A 16288-nucleotide genomic window follows, 5' to 3' on the forward strand; every position below is an offset into this window, starting at 1 on the left:
CTGCTCTGCTCTGGCTTCCCCACCTGGAAACACTGTGGGCCTGGGCCAGCAGAAGCAGAACTGAATCCACAGTGAGGTCCCACTGGCCCAGCCACCGCAGCAGGGCAGAGCTGACTCCAAAGCTCCCTGGGAGGGCCAGGCCGGGGAAGCAGGGCTGAGCTCATTGACCTGACTCTGGACTGAAGGAGAGCTGCCCCCCGGGCTACCACTAAGGCCAGGTTGACACTAAAAAGCTAGGTCCACCCAACTACCTCACTCAGGGGTGTGAGAAATCCACTCCCAAGCGAAGGAGTTAAGCTAAATAGAGTAGAAAGAGAGAGCCTGGGACAAGAGGCTTGGGACAAGAGGCCCGGTATGAGGCCTGAACTAAAGTAGCGGCCAAGCCCTGCTAATATGAAGCAAAGTTAGCAAAAGTCAGGCTGTGAGCAGAATTCCTGATCGCAGAACCCGGCAAGAAAAGGGCTGGTATTGCAAAAAGCCACACATTCCTGAGAAGCGCTCGGCACAGGACACTCATGGCAGCACATTCCTTAAGACCCCGATACCATGTATGGTACAAACACACTCCCCAAAGATAACAGGACCACTCTTAAAGATAAGGTCAGAAGGACAGTGTGATGAATAGAGATGTTTTAATCACACCAACAGGCACAAGGTAAAGGGTGGTACCTGACTATGGGTGTTTAAAGAAGGGTCTCAGAGAAAGCGTCATTGGCCAGCCAAGGGAGCAATGGAAAGTCCCTCCATTCACCGAGCTGAGTCTATTGTCATGGGCAGTATTTGTAGCACGTATCAGGTGCTAATACCACCCTTCGTCGACTATAAACCTAGCCGGGTGCCTTCACTACTGAAACAGATTTGTGGTCTTATTGGGTGGTTCGCTCGAGGTCAGCTGCCGGCTAGCTGCGCAGAGCTGGGACAGCTCATGGAGAGAACACACACACGCAACCAGCATCTGACAGCACCGACTAACCCACGAGGTTGGCAGAAGAATTCTTCCGTTGGCCTAGCTACAGCAACAGGAAACCTCTCCCGTCCCATGGAGCCTCTCACACAAGGGTTACACTGAAGTCCTTTACTGGCTGCAGTGGCACCAATGAGCGGTTTAAGTGTAGACCCAGCCAGAAAGTGAAATGACCGAGACGACACCAGTGTAGCTACATCGCCGTAGCTATGCCGGAATAACCATGTAACCGAAGGGGGTTTTCCATCCATGTGGGAACCCCTCCTCCCCAAACGAGGGTCACTGTGTGGATGGAAGCACTCTTCTGGTGACAGAGCTGTGTCTCCACTGGAGGGCTGGTCAGCAGAGCTACGCTGGGCAGGGCCGTGGTTTCTTCACACCCCTGGCTGCTGTGGCTATGTTGACTTCCCTTTCAAGGGTAGAGCAGGCCAGACTCGCTGGAGGGGTTTGGGGGGAGCCTGGAACTCCATCTGCTGGCCATTTGTTACCTGGAAGCAGGGCATTGACCCGACCCCTGGCGTATTGGTTGGCATTGCTCCATTTCTTATAGGAAATATACAACGGGGGGTCCCTTGTTTCTTTTGCCTGTGTTCCTCTCCCCCCTCCGCACCCCAGCTCAAAGAGCATTGCGGTTCCATGTTCCCAAAGGGCTCTGGGTGCTGGAGGGGCGGGGACCACCCGCTAGAGTCACCAAGGCGGTTACCTTGTAACGTCCCAGAGCCAGGCAGCGTGGGGCCTGGAGCCAGCAATTCTGTTGTTGTAGGACAGGCCCTCCAGAAACGCTGCGGTTGGCAGAAGGGGGACCCCGCAGAGGGCCTGGGGTAGGATATACACCCGGCAGGCCCGCTAACGTAGGGGGCTAGGCAGGAGCTTGCGCTGGGATCCAGGTGTCTCATGACTGCCACTGCAGGGCCCCCTGCCGCTTCCTGCGGGGCTGGCCTCTGGCAGAGCCCAGAGACTGGGCTGGAGGGCCCCGGTCTGCGCCGCAAGGGCTGCAGGGGGCTCCGGGACCAATGAATGGACGCACCTGCCTTCGCACTGCCAGGCCCCGGTTCCTCTCAAGCCGCCCCTCGTGGGGACGCTGGCGATCGCCCTCCGGGGGGCAGCGCAGGGCCTGGGGGGCGGAGCCCCCTGCCGGCGGGGCAGGGAGCGGGCTTCCTCGCCGCGTCTTCAGAGGCACCGCCCCACCGCCGGCGAGATGCCGCCTGCCCCCCCGTGCCGCTCTCCCCAGACCCCCGTCCCATGGAGTCCGGGAGCGACCGGAGCCCTGATCGGAGACCTGCCCAGCGAACCAGCCGTCCAGGCGGGCCGGGCTGCCCGCTGTGCCCCGTGATCCCCCCTCCCCACGTGCGCGGCCCGGGGTCCCCTCCCCTCTGCCCCCTCCCCGTCCCGCGGGCAGGCAGCAGCCCCGGGATCCCGGTCCCCACCGGCGGGCGGCGCCCCCCGCCAGCCCCGTGCGCCCCCTGCGCTGCGCCCCGCTCCCGGAGCCGCCCCGCCCTGTCCCCCAGCCCCCTCTCCAGCCAGGAAATCCGAGCTCGGCTGATTCCTCCACGTCAAACCACATGATCCCATAAAACATTCAGCGCGCCGCAGCCCGCCCGGCAGCCCGCGTTCCCCTCCCGCGCCCCGCTCGGCTCCCAGGGACCCCGCGCCGCAGCCGCAGCCGCCTCTCCCCGCCAGGACCCGTGCGCGCCAGCCGTGCGCCTTGGGGCGGGGAGCCGGCGCCTGGATGCGGACTCCGGCCCCGGGGCGGCTCGTTCCCCCGCTGCGCGCCGGCTCCGGCAGCGGGAGAGCCCCCGCCCTGCGCTCGGGCTGAAGTTCGCACGCCGACCTGCCCGCGCCGGCTGGCGAGGACTGTACCCCGGCGCCCGTTTGCCTGCCGAGCCGAGCCTGCCCCGACCCCTAAGATGAAGAGGGCGATCGCTGAAGGTAGGTGCGTCCCCACCGCGGGGACCCCCGGCCGCAGCGCCATGCAGGGCTCCAGCAACTTCCCAGCCGGCAACTTGAGTCCGGTGGGTGAGAGCGCGGAGCGGCCAGGACCCACCTGCCTCCGCTGCCGGGACATGGGACCGAGCCGGGATCCGCGGGACGCGCTGGGAGGCGATCGGGGCTCCGGAGCCGGGCGCGCGGCCCAAGTTCCGGGGGGAGCAGGGGCCGGTGCGCGGAGGTGTCGGGGGCAGGCTGGAGCTAAGAGGGGGACACTCTGTTCCCCAAGGAGGGAGAACTGGGGGATGGGGAGGCTCCCCTCTCCCCCGGCACCTGGCTCAGCGCGTCTGTGCCATTGCGGAGTCCGAGCGCCGGTGTGAACAGCCGGGATCCGGAATCCACCGCTCCCCTCCCCCCCGCTAGGTCAGGGACCAGAAGGGCATCGGCCCGGCCGTTGTGCCCAGCACCATCCGGGCTCTCCGTCTGGAGGCTGCACCCCGCACCCCCCCGAGCTGCCTCCGACGAGCCGGGGCAGCGGGAGTGGGAAGGCGCCTCCTTTGCCTCCCAGCCTGGGGAGCCGGGACCGCACCGAGGCGGTTGGCAGGTGGGACGAGAAGCCGAGCCCTGGCTGGTAGGAGAACCGGGGGGGCGAGCCCCCGAGACCTGCCAGTGCCGGCGGAGCGCTCCGTGTTCAGCCGGGGGCAGCACTGCCCTCTCCGGAGCGCCGGGGCTGGGAGAGAGGCAGCAGGTTCTCCGACGCTTTGGGCTAGGAGCGAGTGCCCCAGAAAGGAGGGTGGCATTGAAACACCGCGGGGGGAGGAAGGGCAGCGGGTGCCGCAGGTGTGCAGCAGAGGGAGGGCAGGGAAGGGTCAGTCACCAGCATCCCCGGCTCTGCCTCCCGGGGAGGGCTGCGAATGGGAGGCGGGGGGGGGGGAAGGGAAATCTACAGGCAAGTTCTCCTGACTTGGCAAAGTTTGCGAATTCCCCCCTAAGGGGCTAGGGAGAGTGACAGGCCTCTGGAAGCCGGATCAGGGCTGGGGCAGGGGGTCAGAAGGAAAGGAAGCGGTTCCCTGGCAGTGCTAGAGCTGCAGGGAGCCTGCAGTGAATGTGCGGGGCTGGGAGAAAGCCGGAGATGATGGACGGTTAGGGAGTGTGGGACAAATACATCGTTAACTAATTGTTCCTCTGGCCTACTTTGTCTCATGTCAATGTCCATCCGTCAAGGGCAGTAAACTAGATGAAGGGGAAAATGTCTGAGAACAAACCCTTGTGTGTAGGCTAGGAATTGAATTGGTCCCACTGGGGGGAAGATCTGTGTGTGTAAGAAGCATTCAGTGCTGCTGGCCTTTCAGAAAAACCCTGTGGGCTGTTGAAAATCCAAAGGAATAAAAGCTTCTCCTTCCACAGAGAATAGCTCTGTTTGGTTTACTCAGACAGTCCCCGCGATATCGTGGGCTACCTGACACCTTGCGTGGCTGAACAGGGAGATGGCTGCCGGGAACGGGCAGTGCTTGGGCAGTGGCTCCTGCCCTTAGGGGTAGCCGGCCTGTTCGCCTTGGGGTAAAACTTGAAGGACCTACATGCTCCTGTCCTGCAGGGTGCAGAGACGCCCACCGGCTCCGGGGCATGGCTGAAAACCAACCCACAGGTTGCCATTTTTAAATCAAAAGACATGGACGTGTGTTAGAAAGCGAGTATTGTCCAGGCTGCCAGTCAAAGGGATCTGTGTGACACAGCTCTCTCTAATAACCCGTCTGTGTGTGCAGTCTCCACCGTCCTGTGTTGCTTCCTCCTTTCTGGGGGGTGACCCCAGCATCACCTAGCGTTGTTTCTTGGAGGGCACACGGTGGCTGGCTTATTTGCCATGCTCTAGTGAGAGATCCCAGCTCCAATCCAAACGGCAATCAGCGTCTTCGGAGCGTTGGAACTGCGTCTAGTTTTGAACCAGCCACTGTGTTCATGCTTGGGAGCGGGTTGCTGAGGACCCTTCGGGGGCATTGATGTTTCAGAAGTCACCTGTTCCTTGATGTGTTACGGCCTAGTGCACAAATGTTCTTAGGTCTGAATGGGTGCCTGTATCCTGAGCACCCCGCTGATTTGGCTGTGTGCAGACTCCTGGCACCGAGCTGGTGGTAACTGTGGGTTTTCTGCCTGCCACTCGATTGCAGGGAGCTGTGAGTGCACTGGGTGCGCTGTGCCCCAGATACAGAGAGCGCTACACAGAGGTGGGGGCAGCAGCGGAACGTTTTCTCTCTGCTGGCGGCGCGCAGGGCTGCGTAGGGCATGTTCTCTGCACAGTGGCCCCCCACGAGTGCCTGACAGTCATCGGCATCACGTGAAAAGCCAGGACACTAAATACAGGAAAGCTGCTACAGGACCTCTGTTCATAGAGCAGGGCAGGTGCACGGGGGCCCTGGCCTGCTCCCGTGGGGTGCTGAATGCCCTCCACTGCTGGTCCTAAACGTGAGTGGGGAAGATGACTGTGAAATGCCAGGTGTACCTTGGAGGACATGCTCCCCAGGATCGGGCCCTGAACAAGTGAACTGTGGGGCTCTGGCTGCCTCTCCCTTCCTACCTGCCCCCACTTCCCTGGAGTTCGCTGCCAGGGATCCCAGGGGCCTTCTAAGCTGGAAATACACAGCTGGGGCAGCAAAGCCTTTCCTCAGCCGCCTTAGCTCACATCAAGCCTTTATTAGCACCCCTTCCATTTCCAGCTTATGAAATCCCCATTCTTCTCCAGGGTTCCTCAATGGGAAAACAGCTGTTTTAAAACCTTGATTCCCCCAAGAAACTAAGCCTGGTGAATAAGTATTGATTGGAGGAGGAGATGAGCAGCGTTTTATTGCTCTGACCAGGAGGTAACATTCATCAGCACTTTTTTTGGACTCTTTATTGCTTTCAGGACAATTTTTGTTACATAATTTATTGGGGGATGGGGGCAGGGATGGCATTTCACAAGCCCCGCTTCCTCCTGGAGCCTGTGTTCTTTGGCCCATACCGGGACGGGATACCTGGATGTACAGACGTTGTGATCCGAGGGTTGTGCGAGCCCCAGTGCATTGGTGCTGCTCTCTGCCATGCTGGGCTGTATCAGCACAGACGGTGCTGGGCCCCGGCTTGGTTCGGTGATGTTTTCCTCACTAGGCGCGCTGGAAAAGGCTGTGCTAGAAAACGATTTAATTAGATCTGGTGAGACAAAGAGCCGCTGTGACCCTCGCGAGCTCTCTGGCTCGTGAGCAGCGTGTTCCAGGGCTGCTTACCAATAAGCTGCGACACGCCAGCCCCGTCTTCAGACTCTGCCACGTCCTGCGTTAATTCCCTCCCTGCTGCTCTGAGCTGGCCTGGACTCGGAGCCTTGCGGCAGCCTACGCAGGAGAAGCTTGTAGGCCCAAGCGGGCGGGAGGCTGGGGCGGAGGGACAGGGCAATGGAACCGAGATCTTGTTCCCTTTTAGAACGTGACCCCCGCCCTGCTTGGCGGGACCAGGCAGGATCTGCAGGACGACAGTTAGAGTGGAAACGGCTGTTTGGCATTCATCCTCTGCGTGTGTTCCTCCAGCTGAAATAAGGGCCAGGTTCCTGCTGTAACTGCACCGCCTTCAGGGATGACTTTGGCTTCTAGGCAAAAACTGCCCCTCCAGCAGCATCTAGTTACTCTGACGCCTCCAAAAGCCTTAGGCCGGAGCTACCGAGTGTAAAGCTGGGGCTCTGGGAAGGATCGCTCTGGCCGGGTGTGCATTCCCATGCCATGTTGCTGCTGCTATTTGCTGTGCTTGTGTATGTGGTGGCAGTGCCAGCTGTGAGCGGCAAAGCCCAGGCAGTCCCCTCTGTGAGCCGCCCCTTGCCGCAGGTACCTGTGCTCCCGAGGGAGCCCGGGCACACTCCTGCCGTCTGCCTCGGTGCTGGGTGTTCTGTGCTGCGCTCCTTCCCGGAGAGCTGCTTTTCGCTTGCAGAACGTGCTGAGGCGGAAGCCCGGTGCTTGGAGCCTAGGTGAAGGTGTGGGCTCCTGCCTGCTGGACTGGAGGAGGCTTGGGAGGGTGGATGGAGCCAGCATCCCTAATGAAGAGACTAGAGCTTGTGCTACAAGCTCCACTCTGAGCCAGCGTGAACACAATGTGCCTGGCTCCTGTGCCAGCTCCTCATTGTGCTGTGCAGCGGCTCCTTTTCAAGAGGCTGTGAGTACAGCACAAGAGCACTATCCACGCTGCACAGCAGAGAAAAGGGGAGGGGGGGAAGGAGTCGGTTTAATTAGGTGTGTACTCGCTTCCCCCTGGATTTGAAATGCTTTCTGCTGCTGTCGCCTTCATTAAGACATATCTCTGAGAGCCAGGAGCCAAACTCCTCCTTTGATGTTTCTAAAGGAGTTGATTTATCCGGGAGGCACACCCCGCAGCGGGACTATCCTGTGCCTCTCAGAGGCGGCGCTGTACGAAGCGAAGCCGCACGACCATACAGGGGCCTGTGAACGCTGGGAATTGCACGAAGGGCTTGAATGCACTTGAGACGCTGCAGCGGTGTTGGAGCATTTAGTGTAGACACAATCTGCACCGACGGGAGGGATTCTCTGGTCTCCACCTCCCTGAGAGGCAGTAGCTATGTGGACAGAAGAATTCTCGTTCCATTCACCTAACGCTGCCTGCACCACGGGTTCGCTTGGGGGTGGATTTTTCACAGCCCTGAGCGGTGTAACTTAGTGTAGACCAGGCCTGAGAGCCTGCATGTCTGCATGGAAGGCTTTGAGTGTGGGTGTTTGGAGCTGCATTCTGGGGCCGCCGCTGGCTGGTGGGGTTTGAGTGTATGGGATTCTGGGGCTTCTCCAGAACAGCTACCAGTGAGTGTGGGGCAAAGAGGCCTGCATTCTGCACTCTGCAAATCCCAGCCTCCCGCCTCCAATATTCACTGTTTCAGCTTTGGGAGGGGCCAGCGGCCAAGGAGAGCTGTGAAAAAATAAACTGCGTAAAGCAGGAAATGGCGAGTCTCCGAACATGTGTGTAAAGAAGTCGAGACTTAATACAGGCTCCCTCGCCCCCCAACTATGTCTGCAGTTGGGTCTTGTTATGTTTGCCTGTGTCCCCTGCACAAATTCTATACCCCGAACCCCTGGCTGACTGCTGCTCAACTCCAGTTCTGTGCTGGCCAGTGGGACGCCATAGATTTCGGTGCATTGACCCTGGCCTGAAGCTGGAGTAGCGCTGGGTGAATGGAATCCAGTGTGTACAATGGCCACGTTGTGTGTGCAATCTACTGTGATGATGGGCACTCCACGTCTACCTTGGCCAGACACAGCATGCCCGGGCATTCTGCACATGCTCAGACTGTTCATATCTGCTCCATTGTTAGGAGGGCACCGGGAGCTGGGCCTCCAACATCCTATTCCTAGCTGTGCCATTGACTCGGTCTTTCACCCGCCTGTGCCTTAGTTTCTCTGTCTGTAAATTGGGGATAATGGTGCTGACCTGTCTCCCCAAAGGCTCTGTGATGGACTTGGAGGTCATGGGGCAAAGGGGATGGAGATTCTGAATCATAGGGTTGGAAGGGATCTCAAGAGGTCATCTAGTCCAACCCCCTGCTCAAAGCAGGACCAATCCCCAGACAGATTTTTACCCCAGTTCCCTAAATGGATTGAACTAACAACTCTGGGTTTAGCAGGTCAATGCTCAAACCACTGAGCTGTCCTGCCTCCTCCTAAATGACAAAGTAGCCTCTACTACTTATTCATACCTTGGTATTGGTTATTCCAAAGGAGAAGCAGGCGTGGCTGTGCCTGGGGGCGTGGCTGTGCCGGGGCATGTGGGAGGGTCCCTTCTTTGGCAGTGACATTCTAGTCCCAGGGTCGGTGCTGTTTCAGCATCAGCTGTGTTCTGTTGCCTACGGTCTGTCCTCCTCAGAGTCCCAGGGCCTTACATTTCAGCTCTTGGGCTAAGCAAAAGGGTCACCAGCTCTTGTGATAGGGGATGGATTTCTTAAAGCCCGAGCTCCTAGAGTCAGGGGATTTAGGTGAGCATCTCAGCTTCCATTAGGAAAAAAAAATCAGTTTCTAGCCCTTGTGTTTGCTGAGAAAAGTGGGAATGTGACCCGCGGGTGAGTGAGAGGCTCAAGAACCAGAAGACAAATAGCCCCCACATTTATAACTTTTATGGTGTTTTGGGGGCCTGGCTCATGAGTTTTGACAGCGTGGGGTTGGTGAAGCAGAAACCAGTGCTGGTCTTGTGGCAGGGAAGTTAAATGGGATTTGTGTGGGGCAGGTGCCTGAGCCAAAGCCCACTGGAGCCAAAGGGGGTCTTTCCATCGGCTTCAGCGAGTGCTGTCTCAGGCCCCAAGGTGGACCTGGTGGGTGTCTGATTGGCGGGTCACAGTGGAGGTACCTGGGTGAGGCCTGCTATGGGCCCCACTGGTCCTTGGGAGTTATGGCCCTGTTCACTCCAGCGAGGCTTGGTCGGGATCCGGGGCCATGCCAGAGATGGAGGCTGCCACTTGCTTGGGAGGTCACGGAGACTCTGCATCTCTTGTGGTCCGGCCGCACATGAGGCACATTTTTTCCCAGGCAGGTCACTGCCCCAGCCAGCGTGTTCCTCCATTTCACTGTTAATTGAAGCAGAATTGCTTGGCAAACAGCCCAGAGTGGAAAAACTTGAGAAATGCCACAAACTTTGCTAGCATTCCAGCTGATCGGATACACTCGCAAAACTCTGCACCGTTTTCTTTAATTTGCGTATTTAAGTGCAAGTTCACAACAGTTCCTGGAATTTTCACCCCCCTGCCGCTCCTCCATCTGTTTCTCCCCCCCCCCACCTAGATGAAAGCTCAGTAGTTTTACCTTTCCTGGGACTAGCCTGGATGGATGTTTTAACCGCAGTCACACTTTCCCTTTTACTCACATGCTGCTCCTCGAATGGGAAGCAAATGAATGTTTACGCTTAATATTTAAACTTCATGTTTCCCTTGCTTCGCTGCGTGTGTGGGGAAATTGGATTGAGAACGCAGCAAGAATGTGGCCTTGTAGTAACTGATCAGTTATTATTGCTATTTATTACTTATATTGTGCCCTAGGTGTGTGTAGTGCTCTTACAGGAAGAAATCAGCCCTTTAAATTTGCACTTGAAAATCACTTTCCGGGCTCATGGAATTGTCTCCTGTATTCTGCTCTGTGGGGGAAATTGGTTAACTCCTTTTTTGGTAAGAACAAAGGTTTTCTTGAGAACCATCTGGCTGCTGAATTCTTCTCCTGAAGCTGTGCAGTTTGCTGGGAGTTCATTTGCGTCTTTAGGTACTAAAGAGAAAGTAAAAGTGACTGATTAGTCTGAGACTGGGAGCGTTCTCATCAAAGTGACAGATTTTGTGAGCTGGGTTTGGGAAAGTGTTTAAAACTGGTGTGTTTTCATTAAATTTTGAAGACTGTGGGCAGATTGGGGCTCTCGGCACTGCCGCACGGCCCTGGGCTCCGCAGCCCGCGTGTTATTGTCGGAGTGAATTGTGTGGCTGTTCACGGCGGTGTGTGCTTATTTGATGATTTTAAATATTGATTTTAGTTGTGTGTCTTTCTCAGGGCTGGGAGTGATGATGAGACCTGCATACAGCGCACCCCGTGCATAATTCAGCAATGTTTGTGTGGATCAGATGGGAGCTCAGCCTGATTTCAATGGGGGAGGGGGAATCTCTGGAGACCCTAAATTCAGCTCCTCACCCTTCTGGGCATCTAGGGGCCACGGCCGGGCTGCAGAGCAAGGTGTGAGTTCAGCAGCCCGGTTTATGTGCCTCCGCAGACAAAAGGCAGCACTGGAGACTGTAACAGGAAATATGGAGATTAACAGTCTCTCTCTCTGCACATGTAAGTGGTCATTGGAAAGCTGTGGGGAACTTTATGCCTGGGATGTTTCCCTGGGCACCCCCAGCTGAGAGGCTGCGTAGGGGTCTAGGAAGTTGTCGTTTGGCTGTGGAGCACAAGCTGCGTCTCTCGGGAAGCGTCTCCTTCTCCCCTCAAGCGCCGTTCGGTGGCGAGTGTTTTCCACGGCACTACGCATGCTGCTAGCTCTGCCTTTACACTAGGGGGCTGTCTGTCCCTTTCCCTTCGGAGGGAACACGTTCGTCTGTGCGCTCCGCATGGCTGTCTGCAGTCGCCAAACAATTCAATCGCAGCCGTTGGGTCAGGTGGGAAATGCTTGGAAAGCTTTTATTTACCACTCCTGGAGTCTATTTGTGCAGCACACAAACAGCTGCGCTGCGGTGCCGCTCCTCGCATTGGAGCTGTTTGTATTGAACCCCGGGGAGACCTTCATTTCTGTCCACTGGATCCCATTCTCTCCTGACCCACTGAGAAGGGGCGGCCGCCATTCAGAGGAGCCAGGGGTCCTCCGGGTCGGTTTGGCTACGTTCCCTGGAGCTTGGTGCCAATCCTGGGAACTGGGGAGCTGCAGGGCCCTCTCCTGAGCGGGGCTGCTGCTTGCCTGTCGCTGTGCTGCATGCCCCCTACCCCGCTGTGGAGCGGGGATCAGAGCCCCGGAAGGTGGTGGGGCCTGTGTTTTGCCAATGGGCAGAGCTTTCCAGAGCCCTGGGGCACCGAGCCGTTGAGAGCAGGGTGAGACGGAAGCCACGGGTAACGGAGAGGAGATGCTCCCTGCAGAGAGAACAGGCCTATCAAAACTCAGGGTGGGCGCTAGTGTAGGCTTGGGCCCTCAGCAAGCACAGGGCCTTACTCCTAGAACCATGAGCACCAGTGCAGGAGGAATGGCCCTTGCTGGGGGTGGGGGCCGTTGTTTGAATGAGAGAGGGATGGGGCCCCAGGGAAGATAACAGACCTGCTCTTGCTGCACGCTAAGGGAGTTCTCCGCTAGCTTGCGTGGCAGAGGCGGGTGGCTCTGGAGCAGAAGGACACACGCTAGAGCAGGGGTGGGCAAACTTTTTGGCCCGAGGGCCACACTGGGGTTGCAAAACTGTATGGAGGGCCGGGTAGGGAAGGCTGCATCTCCCCAACAGCCTGGCCCCTGCCCCCATCCGCCCTTCCCACTTCCCGCCGCCTGACTGTCCCCCTCAGAACCTCTGACCCATCCAACCCCTCCTGTCCTCTGACCCCCTAACCACACCCCTGCCCCCTGACAGGCCCCCCGGGACTCCCACACTTATCCAACACCCCCCCTCGCCCCCGTCCCCCATCCCCTGGCCGCCTCCAGAACCTCCACCCCGTCCAACCGCTCCCTGTCCCCTGACTGCCCCCCAGGACCCCCTGCCCCTTATCCAACCCCTTGGCCCTCTTACCATGCCAGTCAGAGCAGCATGTCTGGCAGCTGCAGCACCTGGCCGGAGCCAGACACGCTGCTGCTCTGCTCGGCAGGAGCGCGCAACCCCCGCCACCCAGAGCGCGGCCCGTGCGGCCGTGTGGCTGTGGGGGAGGGGGCCAGCAGGGGTGAAGTCTGCGTCCAGGTCACCAGAGGGAAGCAGCAGCCAACCTGGCTGGGTATCGCTCTCTGAGTCCAGTCAGGGGGGTACCCTCCGCAGAGCATTGCGCGGCACTATGCTCAGCGAGAAAGAAATGAACTTGTAGGACCTACACAAATGAGAAAGCAGCTTTGACCGGCACTGCCGGTACAAAGATGTGGCCACATCCCACGCAGCTGCACAGCGGCTTTCCTGGCTACTGTGCTCTGCAGGGAGGGACGGGCAGGAAAATGAGCCTCGGTGGCTAGGAGTCAGCACCATGTTGCTTCGAATGTGCTGCTGGCCCAAGGTGCCTCTGACTGGGATGTGTGGGGCTTTAGCTACCTTGGAGCACTAGCATCTGAAATCCCTGGGCACGTCCAGGCCCTCCAGGGTATGTGTTGCCATAAAGGAACCAAAGGATTTCTCCTGGACTCCAGACCAGGTTTAAAGTCGCTAGGCTGCAGAGGGCCCCACGCCCGAAGGAGGAGGGTAACGGTCGAGGCAGAGGGCCTTGCGGAGTCCCCGAGGCGTTTCCGCAATCTGTTCACCGATTCTCACCGTCGCTGTCTGGGAGAGGGCAGGTTCCCTGCAGCCCGGGGCGTTGAGACACCCAGGAAATGCGGCTGCATTCTTGGTGGGCCCTCCTTGGACGGCGCACCCTTCCCCCTGCCCCGGTGTGTAGCCTGGCACCACGTGGCTCCGGCCGCTTCTGGCACGTGTCAGTTCCTTGTCAGAGCCTGATTTAGCGCGAGCGATAACTTCTCCCCCTCCCGCTCTCCCCCGATGGGAGAGGGGGATTAATAACGGTAATTGCAGCCCCTCGCGATGCTAACCACACAAGCAAGGATGGATTGTGGGAAACCGCTCGCAGGAACCGCTCCGGCACGAGGAAGTTGATGCGGAGATGGCCTATTAGCGGCCCCTCTCCATCCATCACGGCGGGCGGGCGCTTCGGGGAACACGGCACCTCCTCCTTGGAAAGCCCCTTTGGCCGGCGGGCGTCCCCGGTAGCCTGCCAGGGGAGAGGGCAGGAGAAGGGCGCCTGGGGCAAGGAAGGGGAGCAGAGTGGGACCCGTCCACGCTGTGAACTACCAGGCCGTGTGTTCTGCAGGGGCTTGGCTGTCTCCCCGCAGTGACTGGCGCTGCCCTCTCCCGTCCCAGCGTGGGCTCTGCCCAGGCATTGCCTGGATCATTCAGCAACCCACCTGCAGGGGCCCGGGTGTCGCTGAGTTGCTGGATCCTGGGTATTTCCCTAGCTTCCTTCCCCGTGCTCCGCCCAGCCGCGGCCCCCTGGCTTCCCCTCCCTCTCCCACCCCCGTGGTGGGAGCTGTGAATTAGAAGCCCTGTGGAGGATGCCATTTGCTGCAGGTTGATAATTCGTCACTCCCTGATGTCACGTCTCGAACACGACCTACACTAAACCCTGTCGCGACAGGTGAGCTGGGAGCAGCCTGGACTCGCCTCTGTACAGACCTCCCCGTCCCTCTGCCTCCCCAGCTCTGCCGGACCCCTCACCCCATCTGGCCCTGGCAGCAAATCCAGTGGCACTGGGGCCAATTCTGGCATTGGGTGGGGGTGTACTTAAAGCCCCAGCTGCTGGAGTCCTGAGGTTCTGGGAGGATCTCCACTTGCATTTCAAAATGCAAAGTACATTTCTGCCCTTCCGGCTATGGAGAAGAGCTGGAAAATGTGGCTCCTGAGGGCTCAAAACGCAGAAGGCAAATAAACAATATTGTCATTTCTGTGTAAAGGTGTTTTTAAAAATCTCACCATTTTTATGGACCTGACTCATGATTTTTGAAGCACTGGGGTTGGTGCGGCTGCCATGTCCTTGACTGACTGAAACGCAAGGCCTGGAAATTAGACAGAAATGATCTGAGCTGCGCCCCTGGCCCCAGTTTGGTCCCCATCCTTCAGGGGGTGCAGGCCCCTGCCACAGCTCCTGTCCTGTGTGGGGTGGAGCCACTCCCCAAAACCTGGCCCACGGGCTCTGGGTGGGTCACAGCTGACTGCCTGTGCATGGTGGGAACGTGCCCGTCTGGGCCCTGGTGTCCCTGCTGGAGGAGTGGGGTTGTCTCTAAATGCTGGCCTCCGCCTTTCGGATTGGAAGGAAGCACCCAGGGATCAGCATGGCTGGAGAGAGAGATCTGCACTAACTGCTGAATAAATGAAGCCAACCCTGCCCCTTGGCAGCCGTCCAGGAGCGACTGGCTTGGCTTGGACGGGTCTTTCCAGGGTGAAATGCTTTTCTTCACCTAGGATTTATTTTTGGCTTTCCTAGTGCTTGGCTAGTCTTACAGTTAATCTGGGGATTCTAGCCCGTCAGCTGGGAGCTCCTGCCATGCTGCCGGGAGACAGCCATCTCCCAGAGCGTTTGCTAGGTCGTGGCCCATAGATTTGCAAGACGATCTTGGATTTGTTTGCCGTAATCATCTGGGCGTGTGTAACCCACGTGTGCCTGGAGAGAGGCAGTGCCCCCGCTGGTGGAAAGAGGTGTCTGGGTCTGCTTTGCGAGCGGGAGCTCTTTGCACCACACTCAGCACAAAGATGGGGAGTTTGCCCTCTCTTCGGAGACAGGGCCAGCCGGCTCTGCAGCGATTCAGGAGCAAAGGCCGGGCTAAGGACCAGCTAGGAGTCGTGCCGTGTGCGCGCAGACTGGCCCGGTGCTCGCTGTGGCATGGAATTCAGCTGGAGCAGAGGCTCTCTCCTCTCCTAGGCCAATGCCCTGTCCTGGGGAGATGGTGTGTTTCAGATGTAAATGCCCCAAGATGGTGTCTGGGCAGCTCCCCTGCTGCATTCTCGTTGCTTGCCACTGGGCATCTCTGGGGGGAGCGTTGTTGGTTCTGATGAATTTGGATCTCGGGGCACAGGTGTTGCCTTGAGGCCACAGATGCAGAAATCTCTGGGAGCAGCTGGGCTGGAGCTGTGCAAGGTTCCCTGCAATGCATCCCCAGAGCGCCTCCCCCCTGAGCATGAGGGAGCACATCTAGTGTGTGTGTGAGGGGGCGTTCAGGCTCCATTGGCTTTTCTTCGGCAACTTTCAGCAAGGGCCCAGCGAATGCCAGCTCAGGCGGCGTGCTGTCCCCCTCCTGGAGTCTAGGGAGAGCGCCACCCGCTTGTGGCACAGCTATCCAGCTGCCTGGGAGCACATGGGCCACAGGCAGCTCTGTGCTTCCCAGGCTCCAGCGAGGGCTGGGGGCTCTGACCCTGTGGCAAGCAGCCCCGAGGGCCGGGGGGCCATGCACTGGCCTCCACTCCCTGCCTGCGGGTGAGAAAAGGAGTTTTGAGGCACATGCTGCTGTTTCGACACTAGCAGGTGGTGTGGTCTAGTGGGTAGAGCACGGCGGCTGGATGGCCTGGGTTCCAGGCCCAGCTCTGTCACTGACTTGCTGTCAGGCAGGTCATGTAGTGTCTGACAGGCAGAGGCTCTGAGAGCCTGCAGCTACCACAGAGTGGTGAGTGCTGAGCATCCCTGAAAAGCCAGGCCTGCAACCTCTGTTTCCCTGCTCTCCGTCTGTCAATGAGATCATGTTACTCACTTGTCCATCTTCTGATTTAATGTGCGTCAGGCCGCACCAGAGAGTGTGCTGGGGGCTGCTTACGCTAGACCTGCTCTCTCCAGGTGGTAAAGATGAGACCCTACCAGAGATGGAGCCTTGCAAAACAGGAGCTGGAACAAATGGATCAATCAAAGCCCCACAGGTCACCAGGCCACGCTGGTCCAGCTGAGAGTGCTGACGGGCCTTGAGAATGATCTGCTAGAAAAAATATGGCATCTCTCCTTAAAGCCAGCTGCTGGAGGCAGCGTGTGTTTGCCTGTCTTTTAAATGGCAGGAACTAAGAGCAGTCCTGGGAATTAGGGCAGTGAGCTGAACCTCTGCACCAGGGGCACTGGGACGCAATAGTTAAAGACGGGTATAAAAACACTGGAAGGATCCTGATATGATGGGAGTTAGTGGTTTCTGTAAAGGAAAACCGGGCATCTC

At 58.5% G+C, this 16288-nt stretch overlaps 1 protein-coding gene across 1 annotated transcript in view; it reads left to right on the forward strand.

Annotated features, from left to right (window-relative positions):
• Window positions 1-2584: 2584 nt before the first annotated feature.
• Window positions 2585-16288, forward strand: part of RTN4R (reticulon 4 receptor) — a 123434-nt gene continuing 109730 nt past the window's right edge. Inside the window, exon 1 of the mRNA XM_044989514.1 lies at window positions 2585-2893. Coding sequence (XP_044845449.1) covers window positions 2872-2893 — 22 coding nt within the window. The 5' untranslated portion in view covers window positions 2585-2871. The remainder of the gene's footprint in view (window positions 2894-16288) is intronic.

Source organism: Mauremys mutica, chromosome 16, assembly GCF_020497125.1.
Source record: "Mauremys mutica isolate MM-2020 ecotype Southern chromosome 16, ASM2049712v1, whole genome shotgun sequence".
Lineage (NCBI taxonomy): Eukaryota > Metazoa > Chordata > Testudines > Geoemydidae > Mauremys > Mauremys mutica.